Below are 21,536 nucleotides of genomic sequence, written 5' to 3'. Positions count from 1 at the left end.
AGGGATGTAGCTTAGTGGCACAGTGCCTGCCTGGCAAGCACAGGGTCCTTAGTTCAATTCCCAGTACCAAAAAAAAAAGTAGAACCAGTGGGAAGTTTAAGCGTGGAGCTGTTTGGCAACCAAAGTATCACTGTATTATACAAAAATTTTGTATATCACAAAGCTGTTTTCTTCTAAAAGATTTATAACTTTGATCTCTTACTCAGGTGCTGTGGTCTGTCTGAATCATTGTTTGCTCTGGCATCGGGTTAGAGTCTTAACTTTTTACTTTTACATATGTGGATATGCAGTTGCTCAGTATTGTTTGTCAGAAACTGTCCTATGCCCCACTGAATTGTGTTGCCCACTGATTGAAAATGTACAGATTGTAAATGAGGGGGTTAAGCCTAGATCTCACTGTTCCTTTGACCTCCATGTCTGTCCTTACCCCTGTAGTCCTGTAGTGCACTTGCCTATTGGTCTGTGATAAGTTTGGAAGTAGTCAGTGCGCCCTCCAACTTGATGGGCCTGTTTCCACATAGACAGCGGTCTTCTCAATGCAGCCTTCCATGCCAGGAAGGGCACAGCATCAGGGGATTCTTCTAAAGGCTTTCATCACTGTTGGGGGTGGATCCTCCCAGGGGCCCCACCTCCTGATATATCTGCTTGAAAATTATGCAGTTTGAAAGTTGTGAAGTGTACATTGGATCATTTACTCCCCTTTTCAGTTCTGCCAGTTTTTGATTCATGCATTGGGGGTGATGTTGAATGTGTATATGTGTATGACTATTGTATTTCCCTGATACGCTGACCCTTTTATCATTAGGAAATGTTTCTCTGCTGATATTTTACCTGACATTAATAAAACCACTCCAGCCTCTTAGTATTTTTTCATCCTTTTACCTTCAGCTTTCAACTCCTGTAGTTGAGTTTAAATTTTATCCTGCCAGTCTCTGTCTTTTTTTATGTTGAACAAGTTTTAGTGTGCTGTTTTAGGTCTGCTGTTGACTCTTTTTTGTTTATTTCGTTATATTTTTTGAGACAGGGTCTCACAATGCAATCCAGGCTGGCCTGGAACTTAACTATGTAACATTGGCTGGCCTCAAATTTGAAGTGAGCCTCCTGCCTCAGCCTCCCAAGTGCTGGGATTACAGTAACAACTGCCCATTACTATTGACTCTTTACTTTTTTTAGTTTCTTTCTTCTTTTTTTGTCTTTTTGAGACAAAGTCTCGCTATGCAGTTTAGGCTGGCTTTAAGCTCACTTTGTAGCCCAGGCTGGTGTGGAATTTGCGACAATCCTCCTGCCTCAGCCTCACGAGTAATGGGATTACAGGTGTGTGCCACCCTATTAATTAGTTTCTTAATGGGTGCTCTGAGGATTACAATTTGCATTTTAGTTTGTCATAGTCTCCTCCAGGTTACCATTTAACTTCCTTCTAGCATCAGACAGGCATGACTGTAATGCAGTTCGATTTCCCTGTTCCTCCTTTGAACCATTATTGTTCTCATTATTACTTACATTTTTGTGTTATAAATACAGCACTGTTTTGTAACTAGTTTTGTAGCTTTTTACAAAACTAGGTTTTTTTTTGTTTTTTTTGTTTTTTTTGTTACTGTTTTCATTTTGGTTTGGTTTGCTTTGTTTTGTTTTGTTGCTGGTCTAGAGTTCACTTTGTAGCCCAGGCTGGTCTGGAACCTGAAACCATCTTCCTGCCTCAGCCTCCTGAGTGCTGGGATTACGGGTATATGCCAACATGCCCACGTTTGCTTTGTTTTTGTTTTTGTTTTTGTTTTTTTTGAGGCAGGTCTTGCTTATGCAGTTCAGATTGGCCCTCACTATGGCCCCAAACTGGTGGCCCCAAAAGCGCAGCCTCACCCTCCCTAGGGCTGGGATTACAGTAGTGTACCACCACGCCCAGCTCCACAGTTTATTTTTTAGAGAAATTGCGAGCAAAAGAGAGAAAAATATACTCATGTGTAGTTTCTCTTTTTTCCTTTTGCTTAAGTTCATGGCATTTTTTTCTCGTTTTCCCTGTGGATCAAGTTACTGTGGGTTGCTATCTTCTGTCCATTTTGTGTTTGTACAGTTTGTTAGTAATGAGTTCTCCTAATCTTTATTTGTAAATGACTGTTTTGCTTTCATTTCTTTAAACAGTTCATTTTTTAGAGTATTTAGAGTCCTAGCATAGTTGGGTGGAAGGTGTGGAGTTGCTCCATGCCCTGTAACCCACTCCTTATAGCCTCCTGCTCAGAACCCTCAGCATAGGGTGCAGGGCTCAGGGCAGCAGGAAGCACTGGAGCAAACTGTCTCACGGCAGGCTGGGCTTCCTTACTGGGCTGGGGTGGGATCCTCTGTAGCAACCGGCAGCAGCCATAGATGTTCCCGGGAGAAGGATGGGTGAGGGGATGAGAAAATAAAGAAAAGAGAGGCAAGCTGAGGTCAGTGGAGATTTCTGTCCTGATGGGAGAGAACTGGACAGCTCAACCACCATAGCACCTTTATTTACACACTCAGCCCCCTTGCCTTTTTGGAGCTGCAACAACTTGCTTACATTGCTTGCTTTAGGCTCTCTGTGTTTTTAGGGCTGGCCTCGCTTTAGTCCCACACTTGTGATCAGCCTGCAGCTTCAACCACTCTCTACAGTCCTCAGCATCTCCCATCCTTCTCTGTGCAAGGGTTAAGTGCCTGCATCTGTAGATTTATGCTCATCAGATTTGGACAGTGAAATTTTCAGCTGTTATTTTTTTAAATATTCTTCTTTTCCTTCTCTCTCCTTTTCTCTAGGACTTTATTACAGGTCATTGATATACTCCATTGTCTACTACAATGTAATTTTCTTTAATTTCTTTTCCACTTTAATTTGATTTTGTTTTGGTTTTGGTTTTTTGAGACAGGGTCTTGCTCCATAGTCAAGCTGGTCTTGAACTCATTATGTAGCCCAGGCTGGCCTCAAAGACTCAAGTGCTGGCCTTACAGGCATGCACCAACACGCCTTCCACTTTATTCTTCATATGAAGAATTTCTGTTCCTCTAATTGGAGCTCACAGGTTCTTTTCCTGCCATCTTAAATGTGCTTTTGAAATTTTTCTTTCTTTTTTTCATACCAGAGATTGAACTTACAACCTCAGGCTTACCCGGCAAGCACTTGAACCACTGAGCTAAATCTTTGACTTTATTTCATAATTGTTGTTACTTTTATTAGTGCATGTTTGCAGTGCAGAGTGGATCACATTCATTGGGGGGAGTTGGTACATGTATATAACACATCTTAATTCTGTTTTGTGTCCCTCTTCTCCCCCTTCATCTCTCAGTTTCCTTTTATGTAGTTTCTCTTTCTTTAATTCCAGGTAGATTAACTTCTCATTTTTATATTTTGTTTAACCTCTGAACATGTATTAACAGCTGCTTCGACATTTTAGGATGTTAATCTGATATCTAGACTTACTCAGAGCTAGTTTCTAGAGATCAATGCTCTTTCCCTGCAAAAAACATGAGTCCCACTTTTCTCTTTACATGTCTCATAATTTTTTTTGTTGAAAACTGGGCATTTTAAAAGCAAATATGGATTCTGCCTTTTGCCTCATAGTCTTTGAGATGCTTCTTTGTGTTTTATTACTCCCCTGGCTTAAGTTGCAGAATCTGTGTCCCCCACAATGGGTGGCTGCTGATGGCTCAGCTCCCACTTTTTCTCCATTTTATTGTTTAGTATGTCTCCTAGAGATCTCCCCTTTGGCTGCTTGACTTAGCAGGTCAGCTGGTAATTTGGGTAGAGGTTGGCCATGCATCCCAAGCCCTGAGCCACCCCACCTGGCGCCACCATCTGTGATAAAGCCAGAAGCACCTTCTATAGTCCCCCTGCACTTAGTCAGCTTTTGGGCATCCCCATCTGTTGTGTGCACCTGGTCTCCTGGTTGGTCTGTGGGCAGCTGAGGGGTCCTCCTCTGGCTCTCATTTCCAGGTCTCCTTATAAGGCTTCTATTTCATCTGCTGCTCATCCCAAGCAGGACCCCAGCTTCAAGGTAGCATCCAGACCTGAGGTTTCCCTGCCATTGCCCTCTTGGTCCACCACTCCTTGGGATCACCTCTGCAGCATGCACACTGCTGTCTTTGGTACTGCAACACCACTGCTCATAACTGGGGTGGGAGAGAGAGGACCTGGGGCAGGTAGGCCAGACTCCCACTATTCTCTGAGCTCCTACCTCACTTTCAGTGTTGTGTCTTGGCTGATTTCTCAGCCTTCCAGGTATTTGCCTTCACCGGTTGTGTCAGTTTTACATTTGTTCATCAAGCTGCCGGCCTCTCCACTTCGTTCTCAGTGGCTGTGTGGAGATCTTTGCCGTTTGGATTGAGCAGTGCAAGCCCAACAAGGGAGAGTAGAACAGAGCCACTCATTTTTGTTCCTTGGTCTTAGCCTCTTCTCACCATTCTGTTGTCTTTTCTTGGCTCCTTGTCCTCTCACTTAGCCCAGGGACCCAGATCATTGGCTGGTACCTCAGCTGAGTCTCTGCAGTCCCTCCAAACCCTCCAGGGAGGGCCCAGGGATGAGACCCATTTGCATCTTTTTTCCCCGCCTCTTAACTACTTGTCAGAGTGCAGCAGACTGACTAAACTCACAGCGTGTTTCTTTCACATTAAATGAGTGCCTTTTCTTTTCTTTTCTTTCCTTTCCTTTTAGGCTGAACAAGCTCCAAATATTTGTGAATGTCATGTTTGTAAACAAGAAGCCTCGGGGCTGACGGCATCGGCAATGACGGCTGGAGCCCTTCCTCCTGGTCACCAGTTCCTGAGCCCTGAGAAGCCCACACACCCTGCACTGCACCTGTATCCCCACATCCATGGCCATGTGCCCCTGCACACCGTCCCACACCTGCCTCGCCCTCTCATCCACCCCACCTTATACACTGCGCCCCCCTTCACGCACAGTAAGGTAAGCTGGGCAAGAAGGCCTGAGAGCCCACCTATCACTGAGTTCCCGTAGTTGTGTGTGTTTAACCAGACAGATGTACCCGTTGGCAACTTGGACAGGCCAGCGTGTGCTCTTAATGGAAAGGCCTGCAAATGTTTGCTTTTACTTCATTCTCTCAAGTACTTGTCATTTTGAACCTTCACAGTTGTAAAAACCAGTCATGAAGTTCATAGTTTATTCATTCACAATTAACTAGAACATAGTGAATTTTTAGGTAATGTTACTAACATGCTGAATTTGGGGACCTTTCATATAAGTCTGTTCATATGCTCATGGCTTTCTGGGGCATGCCTCATATGGGGAAGATCACTGCCGTTGTCTAGCCTCTGCCAGGTCAGAACAGTTATGTATCTTTAGTGTGCAAATGAAGGCCTTATAGTGCTACACAAGCTTGAAGTGCAGTGCCCTAGGAGCCATCCTCCCAGAGCAAGAGAGCAGGAGCAGCTGTGCTCAGAGCTCCTTGTTGATCTGTAAGCATTTCTTCTTAGAAAGCCCTGGGCACATACTTGTTATCTCACACTTGGTGATGTCACTCTTTGTATTTTAAATAGCTTTCTGTTTTGAATGTACCTTTGTTAACTCAGCATAATTCTGACTGCATTGTATCTTCTTTGTATACTAGTTATTCCTGGTTCAAGGCTAGTCCTAATCAATCAAAAGCAGTTTTTCCCACCACTCTAATTAGTGTTACTGTGAGTAGTAGTCCTCAGCTGGAGGAGGTGAAAGATAACTCTGAGTTGGGCTACTGAGGCTGCAGGCTTTCTTCCCTGTGGTTCTTGCATGGCAGGGGGGTGCTCCTTGTGTATGTGCTAAAAAGTAGCAAAGGTAGGGAGTTTAGGACCACAGATTTAGAAAAGACTAGAACAAGACACCATGTTCTATTACAGCATTACACACCTGTCAATACCTGAATGTGTGTTTAGATGTTGTCAGGTTGAATATTGCTCACTTTGAAACGTCACTGATGTCTGTATTCATAAAGTCTGTTTCAAATCACATCTTCAGGGCTGGGGATTTAGCTCAGCGGCATAAGCACCTGCCTTGCAAGCAGGCGGTCGTGAGTTCGATCCTTGGTACCGATAAAAATGAAAAAGACAAAAAAAAAATGAAAAAAAAAAAACAAATCACATCTTCAAGTAGGCAGTCACAGGCTATTTTCATGGTCTTTATGGCCTGTTTTCCTTAGAGACTGTGTAAGCTTGGGAAGCTGTCCACTCCCACTTCTTACCTTACCTGAACAAAGGTCTGGCCTACATTACAGAATGTTGTTTTATATACTTCGGCAGATTGAAGCTATTGAAGAATCAGTTCCTGAAAATATTCAAGTAAAGTAATGAAGTTGATTATTCTCAAAGTTTATTGACACACTAGGTTAAAAGATGATTCTTTCCCTTGTCTTTGTCTTTTTCTTGGGATGTTATAGGAGGTTTATATAAGAAAAGGCAAAGAAAAACATTTTTTAGAACCACCCTAATACCTTTTTCTTTGATATTAACTTTAATGCCATAGGATACCATAGGTCAGTGTGGAAGATTCACACGTAGAAAAGCAAATATAAGCCAGTCATGGTGACACACACATATAATCCCAGCACTCTGGGAGGCTGAGACAAGAGGATCGTGAGTTTAAGCCCAGCCTGGACAATTTAGCTACTCAGCTAGACCCAGTCTTAAAGTTTAAAAAAAAATTAAAAAGGCTAGAGTGGTAGCTCAGTGCAAAAACCTTGGATTTGATCCCAAGTACCTGAAAAAGGAAAGCAAATACAGCAGTTAAGCCATATGTGGAGAGGTCATGTAGAAACTTAGGAATATAATGTGTGCTTATTTCAACCACTTTGCTGTTAATGATTGTGCATAGATCATTTAAAATATATCTGTTGGATGCCTTTTTTATTTGGAAAAATAAGATGTCACAAAAAGATCACTTGTGCCTGATATGAAAAGCTTCTTGCCAGATCTTGCAAAGTAGTTTTTGAATTGATATAACCTGCTTGAATGCTGTGGCTGTGTCCGTACCTAAATATACAGTGTGTGACAGCCCCTGGGAGCTTGACAAACAGCTTCATTTATGGGACAGATTTCTTATAAGTGCCAGGAGGCCACTGTGTGCCATTCCCAATGTTGTATTTAGGGGAGAGGGTAGGTGCTAAGTACAGGGCAGGTGTGTCCACTGAGGCTCTTTTTCCTCCCTCTGTATCTGTGTCTCTTTCCACAGCATTAGGGCTTTTGGGAGTTTCTGTACTGGGAAAACTACGATTGTTGCCTTTAAGACTTCATGTCTTAGTGGTTTTAATTTTTCTTGTAATTTATACTTTGGCCACTGTGTATAAATATTTAATACAAAAAAAATTTCGGATGAGTACTATGAAAAGTTGTCTTACATTGGGCATGATTGTACACAACTGGAGCTGCAGCCACTTGAGACACTGAGGCAAGAGGATTGCAAGTTAGAGGCCAACCCAAGCAATTTAGCAACCCAACAAGCCCTTGCCTCAAAACCAAAAAGGACTAGGGTTGTAGGTCAGTGCAAAAGCCCTCGGTTCAATTCCCAGTATTGGAGAAGAGAGAGAGGGAGGGAGGAAAAATTCATTTTCTCGAAATTAAAACAATTTAGCCGAGTGTGGTGGCACCTGCCTGTAATCCTAGCACTGGGGAGGCTGAGGCAGGAAGATCATTGTGAGTTGAAGACTAGCTTGGGCTACAAAGTGAGCTTAAGGCCACCCTGGACTGTATAGTGAGACCCTGTCCCAAAAAGACCAAAAAAAAAAAAAAAAAACCAACTTAAACACTAATTCTGTTTATAGATGTTTTTATACCAGCAATACATTTCATTTTTATGTTGAGATGTAAGTTATTTAAAAGTTTAAAGTAGTTGCAGAAAAAAAAAGGTAATGAACGAGTAGAACGCTTTGGTGCTATTTTATGAAAGCAAAGTCTCCAAGGAGTTCGTGAGCTCCTACTCCTACACTTGCAGTAGGTGGAATCTGGTCAGTCCCTGAGCTGCTGTCAAGTATCTGTTCTGTTAGCACAGTGCAGAGCACTTGCTTCTTTTTAATGGCCTTAGTTTGTTTAGCTGCTACACCTTGTTTTGGGCTTCAGCTTTACACTTGCTTCCTTTCTGGCCAAATTGCATGTTTTTCGGATCTTTTGAGAATACATTTTACTCCTGGTTCTCATTGTAAATCTGACTAAAAGCAGCCACTAACAGCATGCCACAGCTAACGTGTTACGCTGTCTTGAAATTTCCTCTTACTAGTTCCATCACTACCTCTAAACTCAGCCTCCTTTGAAGTCTTAGGGCATTGGTGAAATTAAACAAATTCTTCACCAGAGCTGGCTTCCAGTCCAATTTCTCAGTGGAGTCCAGTTTACATCTGAAACCCGTGAACGTAGTCTTTACTGTCTGTCAGCATGCGGGTCTTCCGAGTTCCCCACACAGTTGGTCAGTGTTCATGCTAATCTGCAGTGCTCTTGTAATTTCTTTTTCCAGTTTGTATTTTTGGCAAAGTTTGGTAAGGACTGTTTTTTATAAATATTTGACAGGATTCACTCAAGAAGCCACCAGGTCTAGGGAGGTTGGGATGTCTGAGTTAATGTCTTTGCTAACTATACATGAGGCACTGTTCAGATTTTTTTGTTTGGTCATGGATTGGTCTTGCTTGGCATTGTTTTCTTAGGGGTCCTTCTTGGCATTATCCAGTGTATTGGCATTCATTTGTTCTTGGTGTTCATGGCTTTTATAATCCTTTTTCTTTCTACAGCATTAGTAGTGTTTTAGTCTCTTTCTTTTCACTGGGACAAAATACCTGATAACTACAATTTATTTATTTTTTATTTTTATTTTTTTGTCTTTTTTGAGACGGGGTCTCACTATGCAGTTCAGGCTGGCCTTGAGCTCACTTTGTAGCCCAGGCTGGTCTCGAACTCACAACGACCCTCCCACCTCAGCCTCTCGATTGCTGGGATTTACAGGTGTGAGCCACCACGATACCTAAAGACAAGGTTTATCTTGGCTCGAAGTTTCAAAAGTTGCAGCCCACAGTTGACAGGCTCAGACACAGTAATGGCGTAACAGAGGGCTTTCCCCAGAGGAAAGAGGCTCTCATTGTGGAGGCCAAGAAGCAGGGAGAAGAGAGAGGGACATAAATACCCCTACCTCGCACCAGTTACACTCCACCTCCCAATAGCAATTCAGCTATGGGTTTGTCAGCCAATTAACATGTTCAGTACAAAAAAAGCCAAAAACCATGTTCTTACAGGGCTGTCATTTGTACATCTTGCTCCTGAGCAGACTGAACCACTGTGGTACATGATGACTGTCCCTGTCAGGCAGCTTTTTAGTCATTTTGTTAGACATTTGGGCGTGTAGCACCAGTGGCTCAAGTTGAGGGAGCACATGAACCCTCTGATGACTACAGCAGCCCATGATCCAGTTACTGTCAGAAGCCACGCCTTTGAGCACAGGAAGCTTTAAGGGGACATTCTAGGTCCACACTGTGAAATCATGTTCCTCTTCACTTCTAATTTTGGTAACCTGTGTCCTCTTTTTTTTTCTCAGTCCATCTCTTGGTCTATTTTTTAGTTTAATTGATATTTTCTGTTGTTTTTCTTTTTTGTTTAATTTATCCCACTTCTAATTCATTATTCCATTCCATCTTCTAGCTATGGTTTTGTGTTTTTGTTGTTTTTTGGGGGTGAGGTTTGATTTTGTTTGTTTGTTTTGAGACAGGGTCTCACTATGTAGTTTAGGCTGGCATTGAACTCATGTAGCCCACACTGGCCTCAAATTTACAGTGAACCTGCTGCTTCAGCCTTCTGACTACCAGCATGCATCGTCTTATTTTTGTTTTGGTTTGCAGTCCTGAACGAGAAACCCAGTGCCTTGAATCTCCAAGAGAACCCTTGACCACTAAGCTATACCTCCAACCCTTGTTTGTTCGTTTTCTCATTCTTGAACTTTCAAAATCAGATTGTTCATTTGGAATCTTTCTCTTTCCCCACTCCCAGTTGGGAATTGAAACCAGCACCTCAAGCGTGCTAAGGCAAGCATCCTTCCATTGAGCTATCTGGCTGCAACCCTCTTTATTATTTTTAATGTAAGTGTTTATTGCTATAAATTTCCACCTCAGTCTTTGTTTTCATTGTATTCCATATGTTTTGGTTGTGTTGTGCTTTCATTTTCATTTACCTCCCAAATTATTTCTAGTTTGCTTTGTGATTTCTTCTTTGATCCATTGGTTGTTTCCTTTGCAAATCTTTCAGTAGGTTTCTAATGGGTACATGTGGTTAGGTCTTGTTCCTCATATTCTCTGCCCTCTTTTTTTTTCATTGATTAATTTATTTGATTGACATTTAAAGTTTTTTTTTTTCCTACTGTTAGCTTTTGTCACTGTGACAAAAGTACTTAACATGAACAACTTAGAGGAGGGAGGAAAGGTGGATTTTGACTCCTGGTCTCAGTTCCCAGTCCATGGTCAGCTGGCTCTGTTGTTTGTGGCCTGGGGTGAGCCAGGCTTTGAGGAGGGAAACATGGTGGGGCAGAGCATCTTACCTTGAGGCAGAAAGAGCAGAAACTATAAGCAGGGACAGGACACACCCTTGAGCTTTAACCCTCCAGTGTCCTCCTTCCCCCAAGTGAGACCCCTCCCTTTAGCCTACTCAAGCCATGAACTCTACAGTGGGTTATGGGTGAGATGACTCCCTCATGATCCATTGATTTTCCAAAGACCCTTCACCTGGCACCCAGACCTTCAGGACAGTGAGTCATTTGGGGAACTTTTGGATCCCTATCACAACTTCTCCCCTCCCCCATTAGGAAACCTTGTAGACCCACGAAATGATTGTAGATGTTAGTTTCGTATCATCTATGTTTGTCACTGTTTGCTATTCATTTCTAGGGGTTGATTCCCTCTTCTTTTTTTCCATTTCTTTCTCTTTTTTGGTATTTTGAGACAGGGTCTCATTATTACAGTCCAGGTTGACCTTAAACTCACTATGTCACCCATGCTGGCCTTCAACTTGGGCCCATCCTCCTGTCTCCATCACCATGTGCTGGGATTACAGGGGTGTTCCACCACACCCAATTTCATTCTCTTCTTTTTTAATTGAGTGTTTCGTGATTCCATTTTATCTCCTCTTCAGTACATCAATTATATTTACCTTTAAACTTGTTTTTGACAGTTGTCCTAGAGGTTAGATTAGACTTTTATTTTATTTTATTTTTGGTCCAAAGCTGAGTATTAAACCCAGGAGTGCTCTACCACTTGAGCTACATCCCCAGCTCTTACTATTTTTTGAGCCAGGGTCTTGATAAGTTGCCCAAGCTGGCCTCAAACTTGTAATCCTTCTACTTCAACCCCCAGAGTAGCTATGATTATAGGTGTAGGCTACTGCACCCAGCTACACAACATTTATTTCAGTCTAAGCATCCTTCAGATAACACTGTAGAGCATCATGCAGAGTGCAGATGGTTTTAGTGATGTTCCTGTCCTTCCTGTTACCCTGTCACTACTGTCCTCATCCATGGCTTGATCACTCAGGGATGTGGCTGTTAGCACTGGAAATCATTATATTTTAGGACAGTTATTGACAAGCCAAAGGTTTTGTCTTACCTTTATTCCTTTCTGTTATTCTTCCTTTATATAAAACCAAGGGTCTCAACTACGTTACTTTCCATCTGAACATTTCTTGCAGGACTAGAATGCTGACAATGAGTCCCCTCGGTTTTGTTTGTCTGAAGAAGTCTTTATTTCTTCTTCATTTTTTAACTTTGTTTTTTGTTTTAATTGGTACCGGGGATCGAACTCACGACCGCCCGCTTGCAAGGCAGGTGCTTATGCTGCTGAGCTAAATCCCCAACCCTTCTTCATTTTTGAAGGATCCTTTCACTGGGTGCACACTTTTAGGTTGGTGGTTATTTTTCTTTAAATGCTTGAGATACGTAACTCTCCTCTTCCCTTACCTGCATAGCTTCTGACAGATGCCCTTTGTAGTTCTTTTCCTTGTCTTTGTAAAAATGCTTTTGCCTCACCTACCTCTGGCTGCTTTCCAGTTTGTCTCTTGCGTCAGGTTTTCCTAGTCTTCATACCACATGCCTGTGTTTATGTGGCTTTGGGAACTTATTCTGCTATACCCTCTGAACTTTTTGAATCTCTGGTGTCTGTCCTTAACTTTGGAGAGTTTTGGCTATTATTACTTCAAGAATTTTTTTTTCTTTTTCTTTTTTGTCTCTTTGAGACAAGGTCTCACTATGCAGTTCACTCTGGCTTTGAGCTCACTTTGTAGCCCAGGCTGGTCTCAAACACGCAAGGATCCTCCTGTCTCAGCCTCCTCAGTGCTGGGATTACAGACTCTGCGCTACCACACCCAGCTACTTAAGTATTTCTTCACTCATTCCTTCGGGCATTCTATTTGCCTCATAATATTGTTCTTGGATGTTTGACTGTAGTGAGTTTTTGTTTGGGGCTGTTGTCTTTGCCTTTGTTTTTTTAATTATTGTTCTCTGTGTATTTCCATGTAAGAAGTTTCAGTTGGTGTCTTTTACAGCTCTGGGTCTTTCCTTGGCTGTGTCCACTCTGCTGCTGAGCCTCTCCTGGGCACCCTTTATGTCTGTGCAGTGCTCACACTATCAGTGCTTCTTCCCTTCTCTGCTCTGATGTGCAGCCCTTAGTGTATTAGTCATTTTAGGGTCCCTTTCCAGTCACTGTCCCTTGTTTCTGTGTCCAAATTCTCCAGATGGTCCCATTGTGGCTCTCATAATCTCTGATTGGATTTCTTTTAAATTTCATGTGTTCTTGTACCTGAAGCTCCTTCGATTCTTCAGCTTTTTATCTCTCACTCTTGCTTCTGACAGCTTTCTTTTTGGATCAGTCTTCCAGGTCAGTGATTTTCTAATGATATTGTATCTGCCCGTGTGTTAATTACAATTGTAATTCTGTTTTTTTGGTACTGAGGATCAAATTCGTGTCCTCGTACTTGCCAGGTAGGCACTTACGCCACTAAGCTAAACCCCTGACCTACAACTCTTAATTCTTATTTCTAAGATTTAATTTATTTTTTCAAATCTGCCCAGCAACTTTTTCTATTTTTTTGATCCTTGATTTTTCTCCTTACTGGAGGTCGATCCCAGGGCCTTTTGCATTCTAGGCAAACATACCACTAAAGAGCTACATCTCCAATCCTGCCTAATTTTATTATTTCATCTTTCCCTAAACATTTACACAGTTGGTGGCATATTCACTGGGGATTGAGCCCATGGTCTTTGCACTTTTGTCCTTTTGAAACAGGAGTGTACTGAGTTGTCCAGGCTGATCTCAGATCCGTGACCCTCCTGCCTCAGAGTGCATTCCTGACTGAAGTCATTCTGTGTTTGAATGAAACCTTGAGGAAACCTTGAATGAAACCTAAGTCTGTTTTTACTGTTCCCATTGATATCACTCAAGAATGCTTTTTTCTTGATATGGGTAGTTTTTTATCACGAAATCACACCTGTGTTGTTGAGTTTGGAATCCTCTTAGGCCCTGGATAGGGTACTTACTTAAGAGAGGATTTTTGTCTGCTGATGCAGGTGTAGGGTAGTACTGACCCTCCTCTTGAGAATCCAGCTACCTCCCTCGGGGCAAGTCTCAGTCCCCACATCACTCAGTCACTGATGTGTCATGTGTGCCCTTGTGCAGCCTCCCTTCCCTTCACCTCTTACTACCTGTTCCTACTGTGTGTCCTTTGCCCTTGTCCTAACATTTCATTACTGAGGTGTTTGTGCAGGTGCAGAGTTCTGTAGTCAGACTGAGCCTTGCCCCAGAGCATAAGTGAGCTGGGTAGGAGGTTTGCCTGCTCCTCACACCCTACCTGCCCTTCCTCCGGCAGATTTCTCCCTGGCCTGGGGCTGCTAGTTTACCATTCTGCAGGGCCAAAATCTGTATCAGAACCCAAGGCTTCTACCTTTAAATCTTGTCTTTTTATCCAACATAATCTTTTTTTTTTTTTTTTTTTTTTTTTTGTCTTTTTTGAGACAGGGTCTTGCTATGCAATTCAGACTGGCCTTGAGCTCACTTTGTAGCCCAGGCTGGTCTCAAACTCGAAATGATCCTCCCACCTCAGCCTACCGAGTGCTGGGATTACAGGTGTGAGCCACCATGCCCAGCTCATCATAATCATTATACTAAGCAAAACATGGTACAGTATGAAGGGGGGAAATGTCTTGAATTGTTCACTGGGAACTTAGGGAAAACTGATAATGGTCCCTAGGTTCTGACTCTTGTGAGTTCAGTGCATTAAAAGAGCCTTAGAGTGGGAGGTGGGCCAGCTGGTGTCTCAGTCCCTTCTTAGATAAGTGGTCTGGAGTATGCGTCTGTCCAAGTTAACCCCAAGGTGTATACACAACTGCTGCAATTGTGTTGAAAATGGTCTTACTTTTTTTGTTACTGGAACAAAATACCTAATACAAAGAAATGTTTATTTAGCTCACCTATTGTAGAGGTTTTAGTCCATAGTTGGCTGGCATCAAGGCAGGGTGGGATAGCAGAGGGGCATCGCAAAGGAGAAACAGCTTGTGTCAGGGCAGATAGAAGGCAGCAGGCAGCAACAGAAGCAGCCACAGCATCACCAGTCATGTGCCTTCTTTCTGTCCCTTTATATTGCACCCAGGCTGCAACCCTAGTGATTGGTGCCAGCCATACCCAGGGTTAATCCTAGTATCACACCCATAATCCACCATTCATAAACCCTAGTCCATCAGCTCCAAAAGTCCCCACCTGTGGTGACGTGAGACTTTAGGGAACATCTAGATAGAAGCTATAACAAAAATAGTTAAAGCATATGCTCATGTGTATGCTTTGGTGGGCAGGGTGGATAGAGTGGCACTGCTGTGAGGAAAATAGGACTTAAATAGATTGTGACTTGGAAATCATTCGATTTTTGATCTGTATGGTATTTTAGAAGTAGTGTTTGGCTCTTCCAGCCTGAGAACTAGCAAGGTGACCCTTTGCCTATTTACGTCTCTGAGAGCAACATTGAAAAGTCTTGGTTAGGCAGAAATAGAATAGAGCCACTCGTCTGAACTCTTGTTCCTTGGGATATATGGGTCAACTTCTCTATCCCCACCCTCCCTCCCTGTCTTTGCCTGTCATTTTTTACTCCATGCCCCTGGTGTCCAGCCTGGTATCAGGGTAGAGTGAGTGCTGAACCCACTTGGATCAGAACGTGCTTAGCAGAAGTTTTCATTGGTGTTGGCTTTTGTGTCAGAGCTTTCCCTTATAATAGAAATGTCCTTCCTATGAATTACTTCTTTTGTCTGAAATGGAGGGCAGTTCAGAAATTTTGAGTAATAGAAGATTTGTGGGTTTGTGTAAACAGTGAAATCAGTGTTCTAGTTCAGTCTGTTGTCCACCATCAGGCTTTATCATGGACTCACTAGTGCTTGGGTGAAGCATGGCCCAAAGTGATCTAGTTGCCAGGTGACATTTTATTCTGAAAGAAACCCTGGAGCTGCTGAGCTCTATAGGCATCTTGAACCAAACCAGTGAAACAACACAACTTATTTTGATGTTGATCCCCACACCTTGCATGCCGTCTCTACAACTGGGTCTTCTTTTTGAGTAGGTGGGTTTCTGAAGTGTTAACTTATTCCTGTAAAATTGGTAGCTTATTCCTCCAGACAACCATTTATTGAACACCCAGTATGTGCCAGGCCTTGTGCTATGCTTTAGGAAAAACAAAATCAGTTAATTCAGGTGCATGGTTTCAAAGAATTTTGCAACCTAAAAAGGAGACAAAAATATGAAAATAACAGCTCAGAATACTGTGTCATAACTAATTTAACTTGAGGATGCAGACAGAAAAGTAGCCCTGGAGAGGGAGATCATGAAGCCTCAGGCTGGCTTTGCAGAGTAGGAGACTGGACTCTATCTTTGAAGAGAAAGCAAGAGCACATGGAGCTAAGTGTGGTTGAGCCCACATGGCTGGACCACCTTCCCAGAGGTGAACCCTGACAGTGCACAGCTGTGTGTGAAAGGAGACTCTGGAAGTGCTTAGGTTGCTGCCACCGGCCATATCTTACCTGCTGGGGCAGCAAGATGGACCGCTTCTCCAGAATCAAGAGTACAGAAAAGCAGGCTGTATTACACTGAGCAAAAGGCCCCCAAGACTGCTAATTTGCATCACTTACTCTCAGCAAAGCAGCATGCAGCTTTCCACTGTAAAGAACCTAGTGTTTGTTGAAGTGGTTTTCTTTACTCCCTGGGGCTTTCCTACCAGAACAGCTAGCTCAGGCCCTGTCGTCCTGAGGACTGTCTGTTCCCGTGTTCTGAGTATCCTGCCCCAGCCTCTGCTCTCCCCACCTCTCTAAGTCCCTGAAGGTAAGGGCATATTCTGAGCTTTGTCAGGGGCCTGACGGGAGTTCTTGCCTGCTTCCTCTCTGCTGGAAGCATGTGAAAGAGTGGGTACAGCTGGAGGATTGGGTCAGTCAGTTGGTTTGTGTCCAGAGACATAGTCTTAGCCCCACCTTTGCTTCACTGCCTGCTTCCTGCAGGTCAGGCAGGTGCTGAATCTTAGCAGAACCCTGGAGGTAGGTATTGCCTGCCAGGTTATAGATGAGCAAACTAAAGCATGAAAAGAGTGAGTGATTTGCCTATGGTCACACAGCTAGTCAAAGTCTGAGAGGTGGGACTCAAGTTCAAATCAGCTCTGTGTCACTGACCATGTCCTCTGTAGTCCCTGAACTGGATGTTCAGTCCCTCTCTGTCTGGTAACTTCAGAGTCCCTCCTTTTCTCATCTTCCCCTTCTTTACCATCACTTCCTCATTTCTCATCCCATAACTAACTCCTTCAGACTCTTTCTTCCCTTTCTTTTTATCTACCAAACTGTCACAAATTGATCTTTCTGATAAAAGTCTAATCAGATCATCTCCCCTGCTGCCTAAGACCTCCTGTAACTCCCACACCATTCAGAAGTCACACAGTTACCTCTGATATGGCCCTACTGTTCACATACATGGCCAGTCCCTAGCCTTTGCCCTCTTCCCTTTTTTCATTTGCCCCATGCAGCCTCCTAGGAGTCACCTGAGCCATCCCTTGCAATTGGGAATACCCCACTCCCAGGCCTCCCTGCTCATTTCTTGTCTTGGGCCACAGGATCGCAAGGGATTCTTCCCAACAGCAAACCTGTAGCAAGGATCCTACTGGGCATTTACCTGCTCAGCAGTGCCTAAATCCTGCCAAGGGAAGACTGTCTCTCAAGGACCAGGGATGGTCAGCAGGGCCAAGAGCTAGATGTCCCATCCCCTTGCAAGGCATCTATGGTTTAGGGGTCCAGCCATGAACCAGTGGGCTGCAGATGCCTTGCATTTAAGTGTGGTCAGTGAGGAGGGAAGATCAGGGGTCTCAGTGGGTTTAATAGGGCTTGCCTTGGTCCTGGGTGTGAGTCTTTAAGTTGTGGGAGCACAGATGGCAGTGGCATCTACTCTAGGACAGGGACATCTGGGCTGAGGCCAGTGTGAGTGGGTGAAACCCCCAATAAAAAGAACATGGACACAGCATAAATAGGTCAAGATGGAGAAGCTCTTGCGGGTTTGAAGTCCTGAGTGGGAACATCTATGTGTCTAGGAGAGCGGAGGCCAGCCCAGTCCCTCAGGGTCTCATGCAGCCATGGGAAGGGTGTTGAGTATCCAGAAGCAGCAAGAACCCATCTGGACGCTCTAAGCAGGGCAGTGGCACTCAGTAGACATCACTTGGCTGCTGTGAGGGAAGGGACTGGCGAGAGCCCACATGCAGGCTGCCAAGCAGTATGACTATGGGGATGACAGATTGCCAGGGCTGGGCCCGGGCACAGGGTAGGGCAGAAAAAGCTCAGGAACTCCAGGTGTGTGCAGCTCGGGGTAAAACATGTGTGCTGCTGGCCACCTGTCAACCCTTAAGTGCCTTCCACACAGGCCTACCCCTGGGGCCCAGACCAGCTGGCTGGGACCTCGGCTTGGAATTGCCCATGGAATTCCATTAGTGCATGCTATGCTGCAGGGTTCCTAGGTTTGAGGTTAATGGAAGGGTGGACCATTCTCATCAGGGATTCCAAGTAGACTTCCTAGCAGTGATTGTTCAAATGTCAGATAAGAAGCCGCCATTGGCACTTGAGCCACATTTGAAATGTCACTAGATGGCAGTGTCAGAGCCTACTGAGTTGTCCAGAGATATCATTGCTTTTGAAATACACTGCTGGTTGCAGATGGACCTGCATCTCTGGTCTTATAAACAAGCTGCATGGGGCTTTGTGAGAGGTACTTGCCAGTGGGCACCAGCTCATGGGGGCACATCCCACAAGGTTACAGTCATAGTTATCTGTTTATAGATGAACTACTTAGGTAAGCAGAATATTAATTTTGATATGTGATTAGAAAATTTTTTTTTGTAGGCTTTACCGCCAGCACCTGTTCAGAATCACACAAATAAGCATCAGGTATTCAATGCATCTCTTCAAGACCATATTTATCCGAGCTGTTTTGGGAATACTCCAGAGTGGAATAGTTCTAAATTTCTAAGTCTTTGGGGATCAGAAGTGATGAATGATAAGAACTGGAATCCTGGCACTTTCTTGCCAGATACAATTTCTGGTAAGGAATTTGTTAAAACTTTCTTAAGATTTTAAAATGACCTGAGCCCAGTAGCTTGGTATAGTCTCCTGTGAGATCCCAAATGCAGCAGGACACCTGCTGCCCCCAGCCCTCCACCTGCAGCAGGAGGCCCCTGAGGGCCTATCCCCCACTCCATGCCTTCACACTGGGCATTCAGGCCCCCCGCACTGACCACACAGAGCTTTGTCCCACTCTGCTGAGCTGGACTCCAGCTGCTTATCAGCACAGTGAGCCACTCCGGGGCTTGTTCCTAGCTGTTAGTTTTCAGGCTCTGGTACCAGCCATACCTCTGCCCAGAGCACAGGGAAAGGGGAAGTGCCACAGCTCACTGGAGCACAGTGACTCCATTCCTCTCTCTGGTTTCTATATTGACCCAAATGGGATCTCTCCCCTCTAACAAGCTGCTTCCTCCCCACCTGCCTCAGCTGCTGAGGCTCAGCTGTAACTTCCACCACAGGGCCAAGCACCTGAGGAGGGGCTGGTACCTCTGTCTTCATGTAGCTCAAGCTGCTTTAGCCCCTTGCCTCCCACCCCCACCCCGCATGCGCTCAGAACAGAAGCTAGACTTGACATCCTGATAACGTGCTTGGAAAGGATTTCTAGCTGTGTGACTTTGGGCAAGTTGCTTAGCCTCTCTAAGCCTCAGTTTCTTCATCTTTAGGATGGGAATAATAGAACCAAACTCAGAAAGTAGTTTTGAGATGTTAAGTAACTTTGTAAAGCACCTGGCACAGGGATTGGCACATAGTAGATGCTCAATAAATTTTCCCCCTTAGAGTAAAGACTGGTTCTCCGGCATCATCCCAGAGGAGTCCTGACTCAGTGGCAGCCCCATGTTCAGTCCTTAGCCTGCCCTGCAGGGTTTCGCTATAAGCTGTTTTAGAAACTCTAATTTTCCTGTTCTTCTCTGAAGGAAGTGATATATTAGGACCAGCACTCTCAGAAACAAGACCTGAAGCTCTTCCACCTCCGCCAAGCAGTGAAGCATCCATAGCTTTGGATAATAAAGAAAAAAAAAATGCTGCAAAAAAGAAGTGTTTGTACAATTTCCAAGATGCTTTTATGGAAGCAAACAAAGTTGTCATGGCCACCTCCTCTGCCACATCTTCTGTGTCCTGCACGGCCACCACAGTGCAGTCAAGCAACAGCCAGTTCAAAGTGTCGTCCAAGAGACCTCCTTCGATAGGTAAGAGTTCAAAGTGTCATCTAACAGACCTCCTTCAATAGGTATGGCCCCCAGCCCAGACCCTTGCAGCCACTGGGCTTGCGTCCTTTCTCTCCTGTGTGTCACTGTCGTTGCCGTGCCGGAGCCACACAAGTAGTCAGAGCTGCAGGTGCTCCTGATCAGAGCTTAGCTGTCACCCTAAGTGCCTGGCTCTGGCTCTGCAGCACTCACTCATCTCCTTTTTCCACACTCCCAATCCTGAGGTATGAAGAGGCCCTTGCTGTCTAAGTGCATGGCGGGTTCCCCAGAGCTGCTTTAGGAAAGCCCTGAGCCAAAGACTGCCTATCAGCCAACCTGTCACTCAAACATTGATCAGTTTACTAACAGTGAGAGGGGCCTGAAAGCAGAGGCACTAGGAGCCCCAGAGTGATGCTAAAGGACAGGGGAGGTGGCTGGAGGGGTCCCTACCTGCCAAAGTCGGTGCAGTTTGACCATCAGAAAGAATAGTTGTAGACCACCTTATTGCAGGGCCAATGTTGATGTGATAGATTCTGGTGCTCAGAGAAAGTCAGGAATCTGTGCAGATGTTCAGATGACCTCTGTGGGTGAAGAAGCTCTTTTTCACAGATCACACCACTACTTGGTGTGTGCTGAGGACAGAAAGTTACCACTCTGCAGCCAGCAGCACAGTAGCTCTTCAGGTCAGCCGAATTGGGGGAGGGGGGTGTTGAAAACACTGTACTTTGGGCTGGCAGGTAGCTCTGTGGCTCAGTGGTGAGTGCATGCCTAGCATTTAGGTTCCCGGGGTCCATCCCTAACACCCCAAAAAGAAAGAAGACAAAAGAGAAAACCATTGAGCCTGGGAAGCATGACATTTCCACTGTCCAAAGGCAGCACCATAAGACTGGCATGGGACAGAGGGAAGCTGGCAACCCTGTGCTTCATAGCAGTGCCACACAAAAGATGTCCAGTGCTTCCTGATGACATCACGTGGTGAGGAAGGCTCACACCCACTCTTTCCGGAGTCAGACCCACAACGATTCATCCAAATCCAGTGAAACAAGACAAATCCAGATTGGTGCACAATGAACCTGTTAAAAATTGTCCATCTTACGAAAGGAGAAAAGAAGAGGCTAGATTAGCAGGAGTTGTGAAGGCTTTGGGAAGTGGGCAGCCTGTTGGCTGGAGAGCACAGCCCAGAAGGCCACCCAGGTCTCAGCAGCAGAGCTGGGCTCAGGTGAATACAGCTTCCTCAGATGGGAGGCCAAAGTATATGCACACCTGTGTGCACAGTAAGACATTAATCATGACAGATCAGCAAGGGCATTAGGTCTGAATATCATTTTCACAACAAAATGTTGGGGAAAATGTAATGAAAGGAAATAGGAGAGTCTTTCTCTCAGCCATGGCAGTGTCGCTCATGTCTCTGCACAGGTGACGTCTTTCACAGCATCAACAAGGAGGACCACAGGCACTCTGCACCTGCTGCTCCCAGGAACAGCCCCACGGGCCCAGCCCCGCTCCCCACCCTCTCTCCTGCTGCGCTCTCTCCAGCCTCCACGCCTCACCTTGCAAATCTTACAGCCCCAACTTTCCCCAAAACTGCAACCACAGCTCCCAGCTTTGCAGACACACGCAAGAGCTTCTGTCCTGCCCCTGTGGCCCCGCCATCCTCCACCACAGACGGCTCCATCAGCGCCCCACCCAGCGTCTGCAGGTGAGGCACCCAGGATCCAGGGGCGGGCTGGCAAGGCTGTGCACTCAGTGCTGCACCTCAGGACTCTGTCCACTGGGGCTACTGC

At 44.8% G+C, this 21,536-nt stretch overlaps 1 protein-coding gene across 7 annotated transcripts in view; it reads left to right on the top strand.

Annotated features, from left to right (window-relative positions):
* Window positions 1-21,536, top strand: part of Fam193a (family with sequence similarity 193 member A) — a 143,486-nt gene that overhangs the window by 100,990 nt on the left and 20,960 nt on the right. For all 7 annotated transcript variants that reach the window (XR_010040918.1, XM_063230366.1, XM_063230364.1 and 4 more), the window contains 4 exons: window positions 4,658-4,909; window positions 18,350-18,548; window positions 19,483-19,755; window positions 21,169-21,451. Coding sequence is in view for 6 of the 7 variants with exons in the window: in XM_063230366.1 (XP_063086436.1) it covers window positions 4,658-4,909; window positions 18,350-18,548; window positions 19,483-19,755; window positions 21,169-21,451 (1,007 nt within the window). In the remaining variant the exon portion in view is untranslated. The remainder of the gene's footprint in view (window positions 1-4,657; window positions 4,910-18,349; window positions 18,549-19,482; window positions 19,756-21,168; window positions 21,452-21,536) is intronic.

Source organism: Cavia porcellus, unplaced genomic scaffold, assembly GCF_034190915.1.
Source record: "Cavia porcellus strain 051 isolate PalLab524CR breed Dunkin Hartley unplaced genomic scaffold, mCavPor4.1 scaffold_18, whole genome shotgun sequence".
NCBI lineage: Eukaryota > Metazoa > Chordata > Mammalia > Rodentia > Caviidae > Cavia > Cavia porcellus.
The sequence above is the reverse complement of the archived record's forward strand: the minus strand, read 5'-3'. Positions and strand labels throughout refer to the sequence as shown.